At 43.3% G+C, this 21,451-nt stretch overlaps 1 protein-coding gene across 2 annotated transcripts; it reads left to right on the forward strand.

Annotated features, from left to right (window-relative positions):
* Positions 1 to 3,978: 3,978 nt before the first annotated feature.
* Positions 3,979 to 14,604, forward strand: brd2a (bromodomain containing 2a). 2 transcript variants are annotated; one of them, XM_084032496.1, is made up of 12 exons: positions 3,979 to 6,082; positions 8,483 to 8,789; positions 9,118 to 9,255; positions 9,552 to 9,693; positions 10,404 to 10,603; positions 10,712 to 11,257; positions 11,387 to 11,515; positions 11,605 to 11,796; positions 11,957 to 12,222; positions 12,405 to 12,724; positions 12,866 to 12,994; positions 13,230 to 14,604. In XM_084032496.1, the coding sequence occupies exons 1-12, from the start codon at positions 6,051 to 6,053 to the stop codon at positions 13,352 to 13,354; spliced, it is 2,526 nt and encodes an 841-aa protein (XP_083888622.1). In that variant the 5' UTR covers positions 3,979 to 6,050; the 3' UTR covers positions 13,355 to 14,604. The 2 variants fall into 2 exon arrangements, with proteins under 2 accessions (XP_083888622.1, XP_083888621.1); XM_084032495.1 differs by having other exon boundaries at positions 3,981 to 6,082; positions 13,227 to 14,604.
* The last annotated feature ends 6,847 nt before the right edge of the window (positions 14,605 to 21,451 follow it).

The following is a 21,451-nucleotide window of genomic DNA, read 5'->3' on the forward strand; positions in this document are numbered from 1 at the left end:
CTTAGACACTGTCTAAATCCTGGTCCAATCAACAGCTTGGGGTGCACCTGGCTCATATTTTGTCATATTGAATCTCATCCTAAAAAAGGAAGCTGCATCACATACAGAGATTTACTTCCTCTATAACGACACTGATTTTTATTTTTATTTTATTTATATGGCCGTACATAATACAACCTCAAATCCCCTTTAAACACAAACATCTTACATAAAAATCCTAAAAGTGGACAATCATACAAGTTATTTGTTATAATAACGTATTGCTATAATAAATCTATTTTTTTTAATGACTTTTCAACCCTAAAAAAACCCTACCAAAGCATTTAAGTCATGTGCACAGCATCCAAGAGTGTGACGTAAATGGACTGAAATGAAAGTGAAGATTTAGTTGAGAAGGATTCGAAGAAAAAACAAGATTTGATTTCTGTTCTCTTTAAGTGACTATGAAAGAAAATCCAGTCATTGGATGAAGTTACTGGCTTTCTTCAAATAATTAGACAACACTGCGTGCATCTGTTGAGTATTAAGGAAAATGTGACACTATTCTGTCCAAAAACATGTTTTGGAGAAGGATGTATTTTAAACAGAGAATGAATAAATCTGGATATGAGAGATGGTTTCCTCCATTGATTGTTGTGCACATCCCTCCTTGGAAGACACAAACAGGCGGCGAGAGGAGGCACGATGGGATGACTCGAGCCAGACTTTCACACTTGAGCCCAGCTTTGCACACACACACACACACACACACACACACACACACACACACACACACACACACACACACACACACACAAACACATTTCCTCGTGTCTCTTCTTTTCTTTTCTATTTTTCCACTCTCTTTTTGATGCCATATTGCATTCATTTGTAACTTGCACACATGCAGTATTTTTTTAATCAAAAACAGGAAACAGCAGCGTAGCACCCTTTTAACAAAACTACAAAGGCTCAGAGACATAATGCTCCTATAGAGAGATTACACATATAAGATCATCTTTGTTGATTTACAAGCATTAAGCATGTCCCGTCTTTTGCTTTGTGCGGTATTTCTAAATGTATCACCTTCAAAATACATTGAATTAACCGGCCACAGCATTACTATTCTATTTGATGGATTCGCCCCGCCCACAAGTGAACCTTCTGGTTCCATTCAGATGGAAATGACTCACCTCCTCGTTCCTGCTCCCTTTTTTAAGGGTAGAAGATGAAGTGTCCCTACTCATTTACAACTCACTTTGCATGACTGCATAATCAAGCGGCTGTTGTTCTCCATGACTGGGATAGTTTCCTTCTTGGAAGCTTTGCTTTTTAAATTCAGCTCTGACCTTTAGAGAAGCATCGGTTGTAAATGAGGTAAAGCACAGCAGTAGAAGGATGAGGCTTGAAGCTGTTATTAGTTATTCTTGGAGCTGTATCAAATATTTTACTGACTATTACAAAGTGTGTGTTCTTGTTGTTATCATTATCATGACAGTAGTTTTATTGATGTTTGTCATGTATTTTTAGTTTCTTGCTTTCATCTCTTTTGTTCCCATTTGCTTTGGATTTATAATTACATATGTTTTACATGATGATGTATGGTTTGCTTGTATGGACTCCAGGAAGAGTAGTTGCAACATTGGTGGTGGCAGATGGAGGACAAAAAATAAACCTACTGTTGCATATTTTTTTGCTTTTTATGGCAAATAAATAAATATCTCTAATTGATTGCACAACACAGGAAAAGCTTAGTGTGAAAATGACCACATGTCATTTCATGTGTTACCAAACCATGTCTTAAGGGGAAATTACAACAAAGTAATTTGCCAGAAAAAGAGAAAAACGCATAATAAACAAAGTTAAAGATGCATTTTTAACTATAAATATTGCAACAGTATAATAATTATGAATTATTTTGGCCATGATATTTGTGATTTAATGTGAAAGCCCAGACTATGTAGCCTAATAATACTACATGGTATTTGATTGGGCCGTTCAGACCAGAAATGCAGTCATGCTCCTGGAATGCTCTTTGGTTAAACATATATTTAAAATAACCCCTATATTTTTTAGAAATGTGTTTTTTCCTGAGAAAATACTCAAAAGTGGAAAAAGAGAAAGTAAGTATTTGCAGCAGCAACACAACGGAAAATATGTGTGTTTTTGAATACGGGCTTTGTAAAGCAAACAATAACACAGGATGTAAACGAAAACAGCTGGGAATGGAAAGATCAGCACGCTGGGGCCAAATACTGTGATTTCATGTACAAAACTATTTCATGAAGAGAGATTACTGTTGACATACGAGTGCGTGGGTGCCAGTGACATGCTTCAGGGGAGAGAACGCGACCGAATAGGAAACCTTCTGTATCGGACTGCTTGCATCAGCTGTCAAAGGGACTGTTGTTGTGAAGGAAGGCACAGTGAGAGGAAGTGAATGGACTAGATTTACAGAGTGATGCAAACAGGGCAGCCACAAAATATATGTGAGCCTCAGAGGGGAGTCTATTCATGACACCAGGAATATGCAAACAGCACACAAGCAATGTGGGATCCTGCTGCAGCAGGTTACAGTAGATTTGTAAAAACCCAGGGCTGAGGCGTCGTGAGGTAGAGAGCTTCCTTGGCAACCGGACTGATCATCATGTGACAGGCTGATGCAGCCAAGCGAGGGAGAGAGGGAGAGAGAGAGAGCGCACACTGATGAGTCAGAGGAGGCTGATTCTGATGTAATCCTCCAACCCCTCCTTTCTTTGCCTACATGGCTGTGCCTGGATCTTCAGCCTGTTTCCCCACATAATACAACAGCGACATTCCGCCGGTAACAAGTCATGTTGTGCTTTTTTATCTAGTTTCAGATCAGTGAAAGATAAACAATGTTCTGGCTTGTTCTTTTGGTTATGTGTGGGGTTTATTTTTTTTTGCATTTGGGGAACAGTGACAAGTCATAACCTTTTGTTGTTGTTTTATTCCAGAACTTCATAATGAATTAAAGAAATAAAGAAACTAGAAACCCAGAAGCAAAAAACAAAAACAACAAAAAACATAATTATATGCTCTCTTGTAAGAAGATATTCAACTGTACAGTCAATTCTGGTCAGGTATAATTCAATTCTGACACGATAAATACTTTACATCCTCAATATTCCTGTATTCCTATATGTTATTTATGTGAAATAAAACCCCCATCATGATAGAAATACAGTGTACATTCTGACACGATAATCACACATAATCACACACAGGATACAAAATAATGTTCAATATTCAAAGAGTAAACAAGTGCATCTGAGTTGTATGTTATGGATTAAAAAACAAATAATAAAGACTGGACATGAGTCGGTCTCAATAAGAAAACATTTCTCACAATCACATTTTTGTAATTTCACATTTGACGTGCTATTGTTTAAATGACACCATGTTTCAATCAGATTTGATTAAAAAAAGAAATAAGGCGATAAAGAACAATATTAAAATGACATGGTGTTAGATTTAATTAGACAACGAGTCACATATCATCTGATTCTCTTTAGCCTAGATTGGAACTTTCTTGAGTTTGAGATTACACCAGTGTGTGGTTTATTAAAAATGTAGGGCTATCCTGATGTTTTCATTCCCATCTTATAGCTTACACATGATAGATAGATAGATAGATAGATAGATAGATAGATAGATAGATAATTTGTAACCTAATACCACAAATCAATATGATCCTATGCTGAAAGGTCTCTTTCACTGAACAGCACGAATCACACAACCTATGTTGCTTCTTCCTGCTTTAGTGTGGAAACCAACACTCGTCAGCTCGTCTGCAGCGGGATCCACCTCCTCTCCAAGGAACACGGATCTCCGCATTTATCATATGAAAAAAAAAAAAAGAAAAAAAAGAAACTGCTCTTAGATCAGCCTCTGGCATTCTCGTTGCATCGTTGGCAATGCGTCTTCGCGGCGGGGACGCATGCGCAGTGTCCTGTGTTGCAACAACAGCTGAGCTCGACGGCAAAAACCCCACCTGGAGAAAAGCGACAGTACTATATTGAGACAAACTGCACGTGAGGTGTGAGGGATTATTGCGATCATACATGGATTACAATTGAGGAAGTCTGGGAAATAGCACAATCGATAATATTGAAATGGTTTTCGTCACGTGGTCACGGGAGACCAATGGGAGCGAGCATAATGCAGCGGAAAGTATGCTCTTTGTTCGGATATTTGCCAACTTTACGCCAAAATGTGGGCCTAATACTTCGTATAAATCACCGGGTGCGTATCCGGGGGGACGCTTTTCGTAAGAAGGAGACGCCGTGGATACGTTTTGTTGCGTTTCTTTTGCGGAATGCCACGTGTCGAAGTTTGGATAAACAGTGCGCACAGCCTCGTTTCATCACATGACTCCCCTCCCCCACCCCAGCGCAGGCAATGGGGAAGAAGGCGGACATGTTTGAGGGAAATGTGTTGGTTAAAAAGTATCGAGGTGGAAGACAAGAAGATTATTTGAAGAAAGGTTTCGCATTATTTTTGGATTTAATCGACATTTTATTTTTATTTTAAATTCAAAGGTTTTTATGTCGTATTTAATGAATTATGTATTTCTTTGTCTTTTTTGGATGATTTAACTTGCTTTTGAATCGTAACTTTACTCCATTTCACGTTTGAACGGCGTACACGTTGTCAACACTTTAGTAACATGTAATGCTGTAAAGATCTAGTGTTCATTTCCGTCGTTTATTTGAGTGACATTGTTGGGGAATTTGTAACCTTGGCGTGGGGGATGGGCGCATGCGGTTAGGTAACCATTTTGTGAACGTTAGTCAAATTGTAGATCGTGTCGGTCGCTGTGGAGGATCAGGAGTCTTGTAAAGATGTTTTCTTTTTGTATTTAATCCGATTTTTGTTTTGTTTCGTGTGTTTGGTTTGATCTGTTTAGTAACTTTAAAAGGCCACGTATGTTTTTTGCAAACTTAAGATTGCGTTTCGATTCGATTTTTAAATACATTTTTGATTAACTTAATTGCCAGTGCGATTGTCCTATTTCGTTAAATTGTGGGAAAACGCAGCGTGTAATTTAATGTAGTCTGAGGTCAGAGAGGAAACTGCTGTGTCATTCACCGAGTGTTGGTGGTAGTTTTCAGCCCGTCTAGGTGTGGTCTTCCCCCGTTGAATGCGGGATACGACCTTATCGTCATACATGCACGCAGAATTAGAAATGTGGAATTGCATCGGGACTTTTATACTGGTTTGGCGTTGAAAGGCCGTGGAGGCCACGTTTTGGCTTCGTGCTCTGAAATGGTGGCCTTTTTTCTTCAGCAGACGAACGCTACTTATTTCACTTGGGTTTGTACGCGAACAACTTTGCATTTTGTAAGTTTTTAGTCATGTTTTCATCACGTATTGCAAACATTTACTAGTATAATACTCTATGTCACCGTTCCCAAAGATGGCGGATGTGCGCCTCTTCCGAGAGACAGAAATGCGGACATTCTGGTAAGCAGAGAGCTCGCGGGGGAGAGGCTATTGAGGGCTGCGCGTGACCCGGCGGAAGAACCAATGGGCTCCTTGGTATTTACCCTGGAAGCCCGCGTTACAACCTTGCTGACCAATCCCTGCCATCTGTTTGCACACGTTGACGTAATGTAATCTGATAAGGGGGCGGGTGGTTTCGGTATCTTCGCATTTTGTACAGGATTAAATGGAGGAGCCAGTTACAAACGAGCATCTCTGTATTACTGGATAGGCTGGACCAATAGTATTGCGCAATTTTCTTGACTGACAGCGAAAACTTGCGAATAGGTTGGTCCCAGAGATCATCGCTGAAGCCTCGGTATCTGGGGGCGTGGCGACTTTGACGGAAATGGTGGGCAGCGAATAGGAACTCGGAAGGCGTGGACAGCCAGAGGTATGCTGTCCAATAGGGTGAAAGGTGGGTCTATAAAATAACGGGTGTAGTCGCAGCGTCGCCATTTCAACGAAGCAGATTAAAGGAGCACTGTGGCGGGGAGCGGAGAGCCGACGAACAGAGACGGATCCAGGTCTGAGTCTAGCTAAAAACAGAATCCGGATCCATCCTGATGGATATGGCTGTTAACCCGCTCCTTGACAGGTATCTACCGGTAAAATTGACTCTCCGCTTTCCATCGGAGGGAATATTGTAAACGTTTCTCGTGAGTTTTTTTTTAATATCGTTGCTGGAAGGCTGTGTTCGCTGTAATACGAGTGGACGCGGGAAACGGACATTGAATGTGCGGCAGGAGGAAGTCTGTCGCGGCGTTAAAGGGATTAGAAACGAAATCCAGTTTGAATAAATGAACGTGTTTCGTGGGCTGTAACAAGCTGCGACTGTTGTTCGCACTACGCCGGCGCCATCTTCGGAGCGCCTCTGCCGTTGGCCGCTCTCTCTCTCCCGCTGCCTGGCAGTTGGTGCTAGCATTGCTAGCATTAGCATCACAGACCCTGGCTTACCCCCCGATTTAACAGTAGCTCCACCGCTAACCGCCGTTGTGTAATTGTTGTTAATGGTTGTACTTAACTAGCTGACACAAGGTGCGTTACCAGCAACGTTGCCTTTTTAGTAACATCACGGTTTATATTCGCGCTAAGAAGACGACAATAAGCTATTCTGTGCCAGATAACCGCCGGTGTTGTTATTGCTTGTTACGCCCGGTTGTTGTTGTAGCCATGTGACGGGCGGGCGTTGTTGTGATCACTGGTACGACGACACCGCATTAACGCTACAGCAAGGGTTAACGCAGCTAACCATGTGTGTTGGTGTTTCAGTCGGTTGCCTGGTTACATAGCTCAATGTCACTCAGTCCAAGCCGGGTAACGTAGCAACAAATTTTGCGTTGTTCATTCAGATTTTTAATTAAAAACTCCACTGTACGTTACTTCGTTATTAATTTGAATCTTTTTTTGTTTTTGTTTTTTTCCCCCCTTGGGCACAAATACCCAATTTGTTAATTCGATTTACAGCTAACATAAATGTTTTTGTTTAGTGTTGTTAATGTTGTACGTGATTACTTCCTTTTTTAAAAATAATAAAGTACACTAACTGTCAAATGTGTTTCCAAAAGTTGTATCATTCAAAGCAGATTACATTACCATTAAAATAGAGTTTGAAATATATTCCTGTAGCAATGTCTGCATATTTAATATAAAATATGAAGCTAAATTTACCATATCATGTTGTGTTGATTATATTTGAGTCCAAAAGCATGCAATACATTAGGTGACATGGAAACATCCATATGGTGTACTGCTGCACTTAACATGATGCAAACACTAATACATTGCATCCTGAAGCTCTTGCAGACAAAATTAGAATGACAGTGTAACTAATACAACGCCCTTTAAGAACTGTATGATAACCACAGTTTGCACTTAGAACAAATGTTGTGCAGTGTAGTCCAATGGAGATGCAATGTGGTGAGTTGTTGATGACATGGGAGTGGTTGTTTGCATTCCCCGGGCAACAAAACCAATATTTCATTGTTCAATAACAGAAGCTCATGTCGTTGCAGCGGTACATATATGTCTTGCAACTACATGCCACTGCAGGTGTAATGTTTTTGCACATAATGTCTGACATCCTAGAGTGTTTGTGCCTTTGCAATCATTTTAATTAAGACAAGGGTATGGGATGTTTTTTTATCACCTCAAAGTGGTGATAATTTTGGTGTGTAAACTGGAGTTCAGGGTTTGGTGTTTAAAAAAAGTAGTATGGTTGAATGCCAGATGTCTTGCAGTAGTACCTGCATTCTGGGGAGTTGCCCAGGAACACTGGCCTCTCATATTCCTAGGATAAAGAATAAGTTAAGTGTTTCCTTAAACAGTCCAAGTTAACCATGTCAGTAACCAGGAAGGGTCTGACAATCCAACACAGCTGGAATGTTACCTGGAACTCCCTCTGCTGCCGATCCAAGCTAGCGCAGCCACAGGATGTAGAGCAGTGACTGACGTTTTTAAAGGCTGATGGCAATCCCCTGATTCTTTCTGTAAAGCCATGCTTGCCCTCCGTACACCTCTAGTGTTGCAGTGGTCAAGTACTACTGATAATGTAGTGAGATCACTAGCATGGTCAAGTGGCTGGTGTTTTTTTTCAGTATTACATTTTTGAACTTTGTCATTTCTCTGGTAAACTCTAAAATAGACAAGTCACTCGTGTAAGATGGCAAATGAAAGACGCATGTTTCTTTTGGGAATTGTTTTCTACGTGGAGATTGTGTGGACCACTGTGTGAGATTGACGTAAAGAGGGGGCACCAACAGTCGGGCATGTTCTGGGATGGGAAGTGCTAATTTAGCAGGGTTACACCATGTTCCAATAGAGGCTATAAGCATTCTTCTGTCTTCTGGCAAATGCAGGTGATGTCGCCGGCTCCATAATTATACGACGGACAGTATAATGTCTGTTTTTAATTCAATCGTTTTGATTATTCTGATGGGGTGAAGACATTTCAGTCAACTGCCAGATAGTTAATTGGTCTTTCAACTACTCTCTACAGCTCCCTTGTCGGGGTTGATGTTGGCTTAATGGGAGTCACGGCGATGGACCAGGGTTCTGGCGCAGCCGGAAAACGCATCAGAAAACCGTCACTGCTCTATGAAGGCTTTGAGAGTCCTGGGATGCCCCCCCTCAGTCATATGAGCCATTCGGGACCCCCACAGCCGGCAGTGAAAGACCCCAACCGACACGGGAGGATGACCAACCAACTTCAGTTCCTACAGAAAGTCCTGCTCAAGTCTTTGTGGAGGCACCACTTTGCCTGGCCCTTTCATGAACCTGTTGATGCTTCCAAGCTCAACCTGCCTGTGAGTGTGAATACAACAACTAAGACATTACCTTCTGTTTCTGTCTAGAGGTATTTAGAAATAACCTCATGCCTGGCCACTAAATTAATTTTAACATGTCAAAGGTCATGCATACATTGTGTAATAAACACACTATACACTATTGTATTGTCTTACAAAAAGGTAGCCCACATAGAGCCCAATAGTACAGTTTTCTTTATCTATTTGGTAGCCATCTGGGTTAACTTTTGGGTGTCTTCCCATTACGTCTAAGTTGATATAACAAAGGCATTTTGGAACGTAGTGGCCACTGTTTCTGACCCTGAATGTGTCCCATGTCTCCTTCCAGGACTATCATAAGATCATCAAAACTCCCATGGACATGGGCTCTATAAAGAAGAGACTAGAAAATAACTTCTACCGCAGTGCCAGTGAATGCATGCAGGACTTCAACACCATGTTTACCAATTGCTACATTTACAACAAGGTAAGACCTTGTGTTTTTTAATCACTATGGCTGCTTTGTGCTTGCTGTGAACGATCTTAAGATCCGTGTCTGCTGGAAATTTCATAACGCCAGTGACAAATGTTAAACCATAACAAGAGTCTCGGATACAAAATGCTCTGAACGTAAACCATCATTTTGTAAAATCTAGTTCTAATTTTGTAAAAAGGAGTAATCTTGGGAAATCTAGCCTTTTTTATTGTATGTATAAAAATTAATTTGAATAAACATTCTTCTTTCTATTATTGTAATCATTGTGCCCAAATTTCCTCCTACAGCCTACAGATGACATCGTACTGATGGCTCAGTCTCTGGAAAAGGCTTTCCTGCAGAAAGTGGCTCAGATGCCCCAGGAGGAACTAGAGCTGCCGCCTCCCCCTCCGCGGCTTAAACAAGCCAAACCTGGCAGAAAGGGCCGAGGTAAATGGAGCTCTGGCTGCAAGCAGGCTAATATATCCAGACATGTTGAGTCTTAAGGCTTGATTATGCTTCCGCATAGTGATAACGCAACGGCAACGCAACGGCCACGCAGTTGCTGGGAGACCGTGATGGTTCTGCGTTGGGTTTACGTGTCGAAATGCAATTCAATGCCACACCGGGAAAGGGCGCTATGGTTTTTGTAAAGACTGACCGACCGACCGAGACTCTTGCCGTATATCGTCGTAGCCTCGTTATAGCGTATTTGTTTACTTTCCGGCTTTAAACGTCCACAATTTTTCAGAACTTGGTGTTTTATTTCTTTGTGCAAAAGCGAGAAGGTGCAAACAATAAAACGAGGTGAAAACAATAAAAGTAGCCTTTTAAAAGTTTAAATTATGAGTGGAAACCGGATAGCGGTCTCCAGCGGACGTAGTTAGCGGACCAATCACAGCCAAAGCCGCTGCGTTGGTGTTGCGTCGCCTCGACGCGCGTCTAGGATTTTTGGGAGGCACACGTCAGGCCCTTGCGTTGACGTAAGGGGGTCCGCAAGGACGCAAGGGGTCCGCAAGCCCCCTTGCGTTGTGTCGACGCGGAAGCATAATCCAGCCTTTACAGGACAAGTAAAGTAACGTGGTACATACATGTATGCATGAACATTTTTCTGACTATGCCCCTCCTCTTCTCCTTTCCTCGCCCTCGCTGACTCACAGTCTCCGGAGGAGTGACAACAGCTCATCAGGTCCCAGCTGTTTCCCAGTCGGCGTACTCGCCCCCCACCCCGGAAACGCCCGACTCCATCCTCTCCACCCCCCCACAGACACACTTGACCAAGAGCCTGCCCCCTATTCTTACAACTGAACAGAGCATCCCTACCATAACTGGTCTGCCTCACACACAGCCCACCGCTAAGGTAATGCATTAAGCTTAACATTGTATTTTTGTAGTCAGAATTCATTTTGAATAGGATGAGGACCACAGACTAATCGCCCTCTCTTCATCTAACGTTCTGCAATGACAGAAAAAAGGTGTGAAGAGGAAAGCAGACACAACCACCCCGACCACTGTGGCCATGCCCATCATGAGCACCATGGGCGTCAGCGGCATCAGCCTAGGGATGGGCGGAGGGCACGACTCCCCGCTCACCCTCACTTCTCTGGGGGTGGATCACAACTCCACGCTGGGGATGAACCAAGGCCTTAGCCTCAGCCAGGGCATGACCATGACCATGGGCCTGGGCATGGGTATGGGCATGGGCATGGGTATGGGTATGGGCTGTGGACCGGTGATGATGGGTTCCAAGGCAGGCGGGGGCAGGAGAGGAGCGAGTGGCCGAGCCATCAAGCCTCCCAAGAAGGATTTACCGGACTCCATGGTGCCAGCGCCGGTGCGCCGCAGCAAGCTGAGCCCCCAGCTGCGCTACTGCAGCGGAGTCCTGAAGGACCTGCTGTCGAAGAAACACGCAGCGTACGCCTGGCCGTTCTACAAGCCCGTCGACGCCTCGTCACTCGGCCTTCACGACTACCATGACATAATTAAGCAGCCCATGGACCTCAGCACCATCAAGGTATGTAGAAAAGGAATAAATGGAGAACTTTCAACACGTATTTTGTCAGATTTTTGGCCTGGTTCTTACAATGAGGAAAATACCTTTTTGTCAAATACAATGTGTCTAAAACCTTCTCATCGTCTTTAGCGGAAGATGGACAGCAGAGAGTATCGTGACGCCCAGCAGTTCTCTGCTGATGTTAGACTGATGTTCTCCAATTGCTACAAGTACAACCCCCCTGATCATGATGTGGTCGGCATGGCCAGGAAACTGCAGGTAATGTTCTTATTCCAGTCATGCAGTCTGTAATCCAGTGTGCTTCTTGTTTCTAAACTGGTCACTCACTGCTGAATCCTTTTTTTTAGGATGTCTTTGAGTTCTGCTTTGCAAAGATGCCAGACGAGCCTCCGGCGCCCCCTAGCTCCTCGTCCTCCTCCTCCTCCTCTTCGTCGTCATCTGAGAGTGAGCTCAGCAGTGAAAGTGAGGAGAGCGAGAGCAGTCCGAGCTCCGACTCTGAGGAGGAGAGGGCAAACAGACTGGCAGAGCTGCAGGAACAGGTTTGTGTTACACAATATAACACCACTTTATGAATTATATTTTATGAAATGTATCGACCAATCGGATCAAAGTTGCCCTGTGCAGACTGACACAAGCTATTCCTTTAATACCCATTCCTCAGTGTTTAATAGAAACATCCATCTTTCTTTCCTTCTTCAGCTAAAAGCCGTACACGAGCAGCTCACTGCGCTCTCACAGGGCCCGATTGTCAAACCCAAAAAGAAGAAAGAGAAGAAGGACAAGAAGAAGAAGAAGAAGGTAGAAAAGGAGAAGCATCGGAAGGTGGAGGAAGAGGTGACCCCTATCAGACCGCCCAAGACCCCCAAGATCACCAAAACTCCCAAACCCAAGAGCAACCGAGGGACACCCGCGGCTCCTGTAGTGCCGGTCAAGAAGGCACCGAGCAAGAAAAACAACAAGAGCAAGTGAGTACTGACACCTGCTGGACAATGTTAGAGGTGCATGCTGTATTTGCTCGGGACACGTGGAAGATGTCCTGAAGGACCCTTGAATGAGCACAAAGTCAGACAGTTAATGTTATTGTAGGTTTCATTAGACCAACTTTTAACAGTCTCCCTCCATATTCTCCTCTCCTTTCATCTCTCAGGACCAAAAAGGGTGGCATGACGTTCAGCATGCCTCAGCCGGTCCATGAGCCCATAGTGAGTCATTACGACTCGGACGAGGAGGAGGAAACGGCCCCCATGTCGTACGACGAGAAGCGCCAGCTCAGCCTGGACATCAACAAGCTGCCCGGCGAGAAGCTGGGCCGCGTCGTTTACATCATCCAGTCCCGCGAGCCCTCGCTCCGAGACACGAACCCGGAGGAGATCGAAATAGACTTTGAGACCCTGAAGCCGTCAACGCTGCGGGAGCTGGAGAGATACGTCATGACGTGTCTGAGGAAGAAACCTCGAAAGCCATATGGTTAGTAGAAGACATCAAATGATTGCTTTTCATGCAGATGTTTTATTAAAATGCTCATGTCTTTAATATTCCTCAAGGCTTGTGGTCTGATAATGTTGAACAGTATCTTATGGACATTGTTACTCGTCTCTTTCTATGCAGCAAGTAAAAACAACATTGCTGGCAAATCCCGGGAGGAGCTCGCTCTGGAGAAACAAATGGAGCTGGAGCGAAGGCTGATGGACGTCAGTGGTCAGCTCAACTCCGGAAAGAAGCCCCCGAAGACCAAACGTAAGTCCTCCATCCTGCTGCCTTGTGGAGTACTGTGTTGGGCTGAAAGTAATACGATTTACTAACAGAAAGTGACATGTTGTTACCACGATTACCCTTTGTTTTGTGGTTCATGTACAAAATGACATGAGAGTAAAATGTTGATGATCAGAAAGTTTTACTATAGATCCGAACTTTGTGTTCTATAACACATAAATAGCATAAGATATTAAAATGAATGCGTTTTCATCAGCAGAGAAACCGGCAGCAGAGCAGCACACCCAGCCGTCACGTCTGAGCGCCAGCAGCTCCTCCTCGGACTCCTCTTCGTCATCCTCTTCCTCCTCATCCTCAGACACAAGCGACTCAGACTCTGGCTGACGGGCGGGGGGAGCTTCTAAGTGAAAGGGTCATGTGAGGGATCCTGGGTGTTCTCACTCCCCACCAAGTGGACTGAACTGCAGTAGAGCTAGTGACGACGGAGCCGCAGGACGGATCAGACGAGACCAGCACTAGGCAGACCTGGTCCGACTCGACTAGTTTCAAACCAAGAAAGAGAGAGATGGGGCTTTCCCTGCGCTCGGCTCATTCATCCAGTCCTGTCCTGGACAAACACACACGAGTTGTGAACGGATGGAAAGGAGACGTACAGTCAAGTCCTGCTGTTCTCTGGAGAACAGAGCGAGGGATGCTCCATCTCCTGCAAAAAAAAGAAAAAAAAGAAGAGCGACGCATGCGTTGGAGGGATATGGGTGCTAGAGCCAGAATCAACCTTATTTCTGGAGATAATTTCCCTTCTTCCTGTGCTCCCTGTCTTTATGCTGTATAGATTAGGTGTACAGTTATATAAATATCTATTTTTCTTTTATAAAGAAGCATTTTATGGAAGTAATTTATTCCCTCATTCTGGGGAAGATGAACCGGTGCGGGCGGAGTTGTGTTTTAGACTTTTTTTTGTTTTTTTTTTCTTGAGTGACAAAGGGGGTGGAGGGAAAACACGCGCGTGTGTGTGTGCGTGTGTGTGTGTGTGTGTGTGTGTGTGTGTGTGTGTGTGTGTGTGTGTGTGTGTGTGTGTGTGTGTGTGTGTGTGTGTGTGTGTGTGTGTGTGTGTGTGTGTGTGTGTGTGTGTGTGTGTGTGTGTGTGTGTGTGTGTGTGTGTGTGTGTGTGTGTGTGTGTGTGTGTGTGTGTGTGAGAATGTGTGTGTGAGAATGTGTGTGTGAGAATGTGTGTGTATGAATGTGTCGCGTACCTGTTTGCATGTGAGAGTGTGAGATCCTCATAGTTTTGACGCAGGCGTTGAAAATCAGTCTGCACGCAGAAGCACCTTGGTTCAGTAGAATACAGAATGCATGCAATACAGAGGAGCTGCCAAACATCTGCATACTACTTACTGCATCCTTATGTACTCATGTACTTGTTTGAAAGGGTTGGCCACTGTACAGAAATGTGACATAGTTACACATCAGTTTATACAAACATATATCTGTTCCCATGTGTGCCGTCTTTTTTTTCTCTCTTCTCTCCATCCATTTGAATTTCTCTGTAAAACATGTTGCTTTTTTTCTTCTTGTGACCAATCTGCTAATAAATTGTGAGGACGTGTCTTGTCCACTCACCCGTGCCCAAATAACATCCTGGTTCTTTTGATTTCTTCCAGTGTTCATGTTCAGTTTGACTCGTCACGAAACGGCTGATGAGACTTGAGGGTTTGAAGCTGCATTAGATATAATATTCAAATAGGTGAAGCATTTGGGGTCTTTTTTTTCCATCACTTCTTAACTCCAGGGTCCCAAAAGCAAAACTGCTTTGTCTTTAATAATTTGGCCTTTGAGATCTATGGCAGCTTGAAGTTTTATTTCTGTATTAACCTGACTTTTGTTTAGAATTAAGTTGACTTATTAGTGTGATTTTAAAAACCTTAGCAACACCAGGTTGGGAAGTTCACACCATGGTGAGATTAGTCTCTACCGGCTCTGCTAAAACGTTGTTTTTGTTTTGTTTTTAAAGCAATGTGAAAACATGAACATGGCTTTTTGAATAACAAGATCCGAGTCAGTTTAGACAAAAAAAATATGGTTTAATGTTGCAAGTAATAACGCACTGTTTGTTTGGTGGTACTACTAAACAATTGTGTGATTTAGGTAAGGTCGTGTGTAACTCTTGTTCCTTTTAAAACTGCCTATGGCTTGAGATTGGAGTCGTGTGTGTTTGAAACAGATTATTTATTTAGAAGGAATATGAGTGGAGATTTTCATGATTCTGAAAGTAATCAAAAGCTTTTAAATTGAAGTTACTGTATGAAATATGCACATATGTACTGTCAGGATTGTAGAAGTGTACATATTTTATAGTCTCAATCTTCCGGCATGTTTTTGGTTTTCCTTCAGTAACTTAGTTGAGCTTTTTTCTTTGCTCAGCCAAGATTTTATTTTTGTTTAGTGGCTTTTGTTGTGAAATTAAATACTCCAGTTGTCGGTCTTATTTTCTGAAGTTTGTCAGAAATCTAAATGCCTCTGTACTTGACTCCATCGTTTCATCTGAACATCTGTACATAAATAAACTGAGACATGTTCCTCTTTTCCCTGACTGAGGGGATATTTTATTTACAGATGTCAATTTAGGAAAATACTAAACTCATGCAGCTCGAAGGGTGAGGATGTTTTTCATGAAATCTTAGTTCTTCACATCTTTTCTTAGTTCACATTTTTTTTTAAAGATAATGCTGTGAAACTCAGACGAAGCAAAGACTGAAGTTACTAAGCAAAGTCACTGCCAAATGTCTGACAAACACGGACAGACAGACAGATTGAATATATGCAAGTTATTTAAAAAATAAAACTGTTAATGAGTTAATTTAATCACTGAGGAAAGTCATGTCTTCCATTCCCAGAATACAGGTTATAACAGGTAACTTACAACGGTACTCTGATGTCAAGGCAGACAACATAGTTGTAGTTCCCGTTCACCAAAGTAAAAGTCTTTAACCCATGATGCCTTGTGCGAAGTTAACGTTTATGGTATTTTTTATGACATACTATAGGATATTATGACTTCACACTGACAGAATTGATAGCTGGCAAGAGATCAATGCTAGCTAGACACTGCCGTCTGGTGGTCACACTGTGTTACTACGACCAATCTGTTAAGTCAGAAACATTTACATCGTGCTACTTGTACGGTTAGCGCCTTCAAAATAAAACCAGAGAACCGTGTCGTAGGGTTTTCACGTTACTAGACTTTGAAAGTCGATACCCAGTTGGTGAATAAGTTGTTGGAAACATGTTTCAGAGCAGGCTGCTACTGTTTCTGTCCGTTTCAGACACGTTATTGTTCTATCCTGTTAAATTAACGTCTGTTAACGCTAGACCGGAAGAACTGACGTTAGCTGCCTAGCTCCGCCATTACGTTGCTGCTTTTAGACGTTAGCCGCTGGCGTACTGACAACCAAAACTTCAATATTGTTGAAACGGGAGCTTAACCGGCTCTCTAACGTCCCCATAAATACCGGGGTGTCGGTCGTTAAGACGTTTCGCAAACTTTGTTGTGCTACTCGACTTCGTCGCCACCACTAGCTAGCATATCGGCTTGTTGACATTAGCCTTTCCCTGCTCGTTAGCATCGTATGCTAAATACTTCCAAAAGGCACTTTTGCTTTGTTAATGTTCAATTAAAACGCGTCTTGAAGCCCCTCAAACAGCAACGCTAGCTGTGTTCAGTCAGCTCAGTGTTAAAAGGCGTCCATTTGTCCAGCTGCTCGAATCCAATAATAATTTTTAGTATCGATTATTTTTGACAACCCTAGGATGTAGTGGTGCACTGTGTCCACTGGAGGGCAGTGTCTACATGTGAGTGTATTATATACACCGTTATATATGGTCATCAGTGTATGGATGCCCTCTTGTGGCTGCAACGGGTAACTACAACGGCACTCGGATGTCAAGGCAGACAACATAGTTGTAGTTCCCGTTCACCAAAGTAAAAGTCTTTAACCCATGATGCCTTGTGCGAAGTTAACGTTTATGGTATTCTTTATGGCATACTATAGGATATTATGACTTCACACTGACAGAATTGATAGCTGGCAAGAGATCAATGCTAGCTAGACACTGCCGTCTGGTGGCCACACTGTGTTACGACGACCATTCTGTTAAGTCGGAAACATTTACGCAGTGCTACTTGTACGGTTAGCGCCTTCAAAATAAAATCAGAGACCCGTGTCGTAAGGTTGTCACGTTACTAGACTTTGAAAGTCGATACCCAGTTGGTGAATAAGTTGTTGGGAACATGTTTCAGAGCAGGCTGCTACTGTTTCTGTCTGTTTCAGACACACGTTGTTGTTCTATCCTGTTAAATTAACGTCTGTTAACGCTAGACCGGAAGAACTGACGTTAGCTGCCTAGCGCCGCCATTACGTTGCTGCTTTTAGACGTTAGCCGCTGGCGTACTGATAACTATAACGTCAATATTGTTGAAACGGGAGTTTTACCGGCTCTATACCGTCCCCATAAATACCGGGGTGTCGGTCGTTAAGATGCTTCGCAAACTTTGTCGTGCTACTCGACTTCGTCGCCACCACTAGCTAGCATATCGGCTTGTTGACATTAGCCTTTCCCTGCTCGTTAGCATCGTATGCTAAATACTTCCAAAGGGCACTTTTGCTTTGTTAATGTTCAACTAAAACGGGTCTTGAAGCCCCTCAAACAGCAACGCTAGCTGTGTTCAGTCAGCTCAGTGTTAAAAGGCGTCCATTTGTTCAGCTGCTTGAATTCAATAATCATTTTTAGTATCGATTATTTTTGACATCTCTAGTATGTAGTGGTGCACTGTGTCCACTGGAGGGCAGTGTCTACATGTGAGTGTATTATATACACGGTTATATATGGTCATCAGTGTTTGGATGCCCTCTTGTGGCTGCAACGGGTAACTACAACGGCACTCGGATGTCAAGGCAGACAACATAGTTGTATTTCCTGTTCACACTGTCAAAGTAAAAGCCTTTAAACCAGTTTTGCCTTATCCCGTGATGCCTTGCGCGAAGTAAACAAACGACTGGGCGTATCTTTCATTCACGAACGGCGGATATCTTGCTTCACAAATTAACGTTAGCTAATGATATGGGAACACAACATTTATATTATTTTAAGAATAGTTTCCCACTCATTCTGAGCCGTTATGCGAAGCAGTAACAGCCATGTTAGATAAACGTTAGCACGTAGTTTAGCTTCTCATCTGTGACTCTCAGTAAGAGATAACTATGTAGTGGCGCACTGTGTCCACTGGAGGGCAGTGTCTACATGTGATTACATTATACAGGGTTATAAGCGCTATGTTTAACCATAAACTCTACTAAGCAGAAAAACAGACACAATAGCCTTTTAAGATGTTTGGTGGGCACATTTGTTGAATATGTTTTCGTACATAATTATATTATAGATAATTCTGAAGGTTTGGAATCATAAAAATGATTTAAATGTTTGTTAAACAACCTGCCGTATTAATAGTTCTGACAAAGTCGTCCGTTTTTAATGCCCTCTTGTGGCCATAACGAGTAATTACAACGGCACTCTGCTGTCAAGGCAAGGCGCTTGGACAGTTATTTTATAATTTATAGAATTATATATATTATTAGGGCCCGAGCGCCGACAACGTCGGGCAGCGAAGCCCTATTGAAACTGAAGGGATTTTTATTCTTTTTCTTATTACGCAAGTTCGACGGCCTTTTTGGGGGCCTTGTCATATTCAGAAGTTGAAAAAAATTGCCATGCACATTTGGACTGGTGAAAAATTTGAGATTTCATAGTTGGCCACAAAAAAAGTTGCTCGCTAGCGCCATCTAGCGCCTTGTAGGCCACACCCCTCACACAGTAAGTCCGATTGACACAAAATTTGGTACACATGTGCAGGCAAGTGTGCTCTACAAAAAACCCTAAGGGATTACAAAAGTCCGCCTACCGAAATTTTCCGCCATTTTGAATTTTGTGAAAAACCCGTTTTTGCTAATTTCTCCTAAAACGTAGATCCGATTTTCACCAAAATTGCTGTGTGTCATCACAACAAATATTGTTGAACATTCAGAAGTTATAAGCCAATGAACATTAAAAGGGCGGGGCTCTAGAATTCAATACACATAACTCCACAATATTTAACCCAATCATCACGAAACTTGCAGGGTATGTTGAGATATGTCCCTGGGACATATCCTGAACGTTTTATTAAAATTGACCACTCGGGGGCGCTACAGTAAATCAGCCATTTTGGGCCATTTTAGGCCATTTTAACTAATTGTAGGCTTTATATTTTAACAAACTCCTCCTACACCGTTGATCCGATTCATGCCAAACTCGCTGAGGCCTCAATGATGCAAAATCATGGAAAGGTCTTACATAAGTCTAAGGGCGTGGCCAGGACGGCGTCCTGAACATGGACGAAATCCATGCTTCAACCACAAAAATCTAAACTGTTATAACTTCAATGTACATTGTCTGATATGATCAAAACTTCACAGGTTTGTCAAGAGTCCAACTCTGAACACATCAGCACTGCAATATTGACTCATATTCAGAGCGCTACCTAGTGGCTATAGAAAGTGTTAAGTCTTATACTTCAGCGGGCTCTTCCTAGCAGCTTTATCAGATTCACCTCAAACATGGTCATCATGTACTCAAGTCTTCAATGATGAAGAGTCATCAAAAGGTCTTGCATATGTCAAAGGGCGTGGCCAGTGCGTGACGTTTTTGCCAGTGTACAGGAAGTCATTGTAACTTCAGCATACAATGTCCAATCTGCTCAAAACTTGCAGGATGTGTTGACATCTCTCCCTGGAACATATCCTGAAAGTTTTATCAAAATTGACCACTCGGGGGCGCTACAGTTAATCAGCCATTTTAGACCCACGCCGTGGAGGTGGCCGGGGACGACCCGCGCCGTGGCGGTGGCCGGGGACGACAGGCGCAGTGGCTGCGCCAGGGAGGGGCTTGGTTGGGCTATAACCCAAGCCCTACCATAAAACCACCAAGAAAAAAACAACAACAAAATAACCAAGAAAAGTGCGGAGTTCAACAGCAGCACCACGTCACGTCGTAACGGCATTCAGGCAGCTGCGATGACAACTGTCACTGATCTGGGTTCATTAACAGACTGTACTGTCCGTACGTCAACGTCACTCATGTGAGCCCGCTTTTAGTGCATGCTCGACACAGAGACAGCAGGCTACTAGTTTGTAAGCTACCTGGCTCTAGCAGTTCGCGTTAGCGGCTTATAGTCACTCACGTTAAGTTAACGTTAGTAAGCCGGTCAAAATTGATCATGGATACATTTGTTTTTAAACATCGTCGGACGGAACAACAGATGGCGGTGGCGGGCGTGTTGGATAAAACTACGGACGCACCGTTGACACCTGCAGGGGAAGATGACCACTCGGGTCCCGGCTGTTAACGTAACTATTCACGTTTCGCTGTCTCTGTCTCTCTCTCTCACTGTGTGCGTGTTTATAGCTGCGGGAGGGTGTTGTCAGCGCCGCCGCCAGGATTCAATTTCAATGTACGCACAGAAACGGCAAATACAACAACAAATGGAAAAATACTTTTTTAAGACAAAATCTAATGTTTTCAGTATCAGTGAAATCAGTAGTGTATATCATGGTGATAGGCCTCGGTGCAAATAGTTTTTTGTGCCCTCCATCCCCGACCTAAACACAAGCGCACGCTTGTGAGCACTCCACGCACGCACACACACGCTTGGACACGCACGCACAGTACGGTATGATAACTCTGCCGGCCCGGGGAGAGAGACATGCATCGGCTCGGCCCACAGTGCTCAGCAGCAGAGAGGTGACGAGACTAGAGCCGAGCTGTATTGTGTAGTGGAGAGGGGCCAACACACGCTATGCGTAATTGCGCACACACGCGCGATCGTCCTCTCAAATGCGGCTGCATCCGGCCCGGTTCAGCAGCATCAATTTTTTTTTCCACCTTCAAAAAAAGTCCTCCCAGTGCGTACTGGATTCCGGCTGGCAGCGCCACTGGGTGTTGTTATATATTCACATTGAAATTCTGACATTGATTTGAGCCCCACCGTCGTATGAGTTAGCCCCACCGTAGTTGAACCAGAAAAAATACTCTGGCGCCGCCACTGCCTTTGATACATGTCACATCCCCGCATGCTTCTATATCGCGTGTCAATCAAAATCTGAGTGTAGTGAATCCAAAACAGTCATAAAAAGGCTTATTCATGGCAGGCAGGTGGTTGAGTGGTTAGAGTGCATGCCATTTACCCATGTCTGCATATATGCAGCAGCCTCAGGTTCGAATCCCGGCTGGAGATCCTTTGATACATGTCACATCCCCCTCTCTCTCCCATGTTTCCTCTCTATCCACTGCTAAATACAAAGGTGTCTATGCAAGAAAATAATCTTTAAAAACAAAAGCCTTGATCATATTGTTAAAAAAAGGTCATGCTATAGCATGTCGAAAATTCAC

Source organism: Eutrigla gurnardus, assembly GCF_963514095.1.
Source record: "Eutrigla gurnardus genome assembly, chromosome: 17".
NCBI classification, from domain to species: domain Eukaryota; kingdom Metazoa; phylum Chordata; class Actinopteri; order Perciformes; family Triglidae; genus Eutrigla; species Eutrigla gurnardus.

Coding starts and splice junctions, on each gene's coding strand:
- brd2a (XM_084032495.1), top strand. CDS start 6,051: ATGGATATGGCTGTTAACCCGCTCCTTGACAG. Junction 11,797..11,956: donor TGGCAGAGCTGCAGGAACAG/GTTTGTGTTACA, acceptor TTCCTTCTTCAG/CTAAAAGCCGTACACGAGCA. Junction 12,995..13,226: donor GAAGCCCCCGAAGACCAAAC/GTAAGTCCTCCA, acceptor CGTTTTCATCAG/CAGAGAAACCGGCAGCAGAG.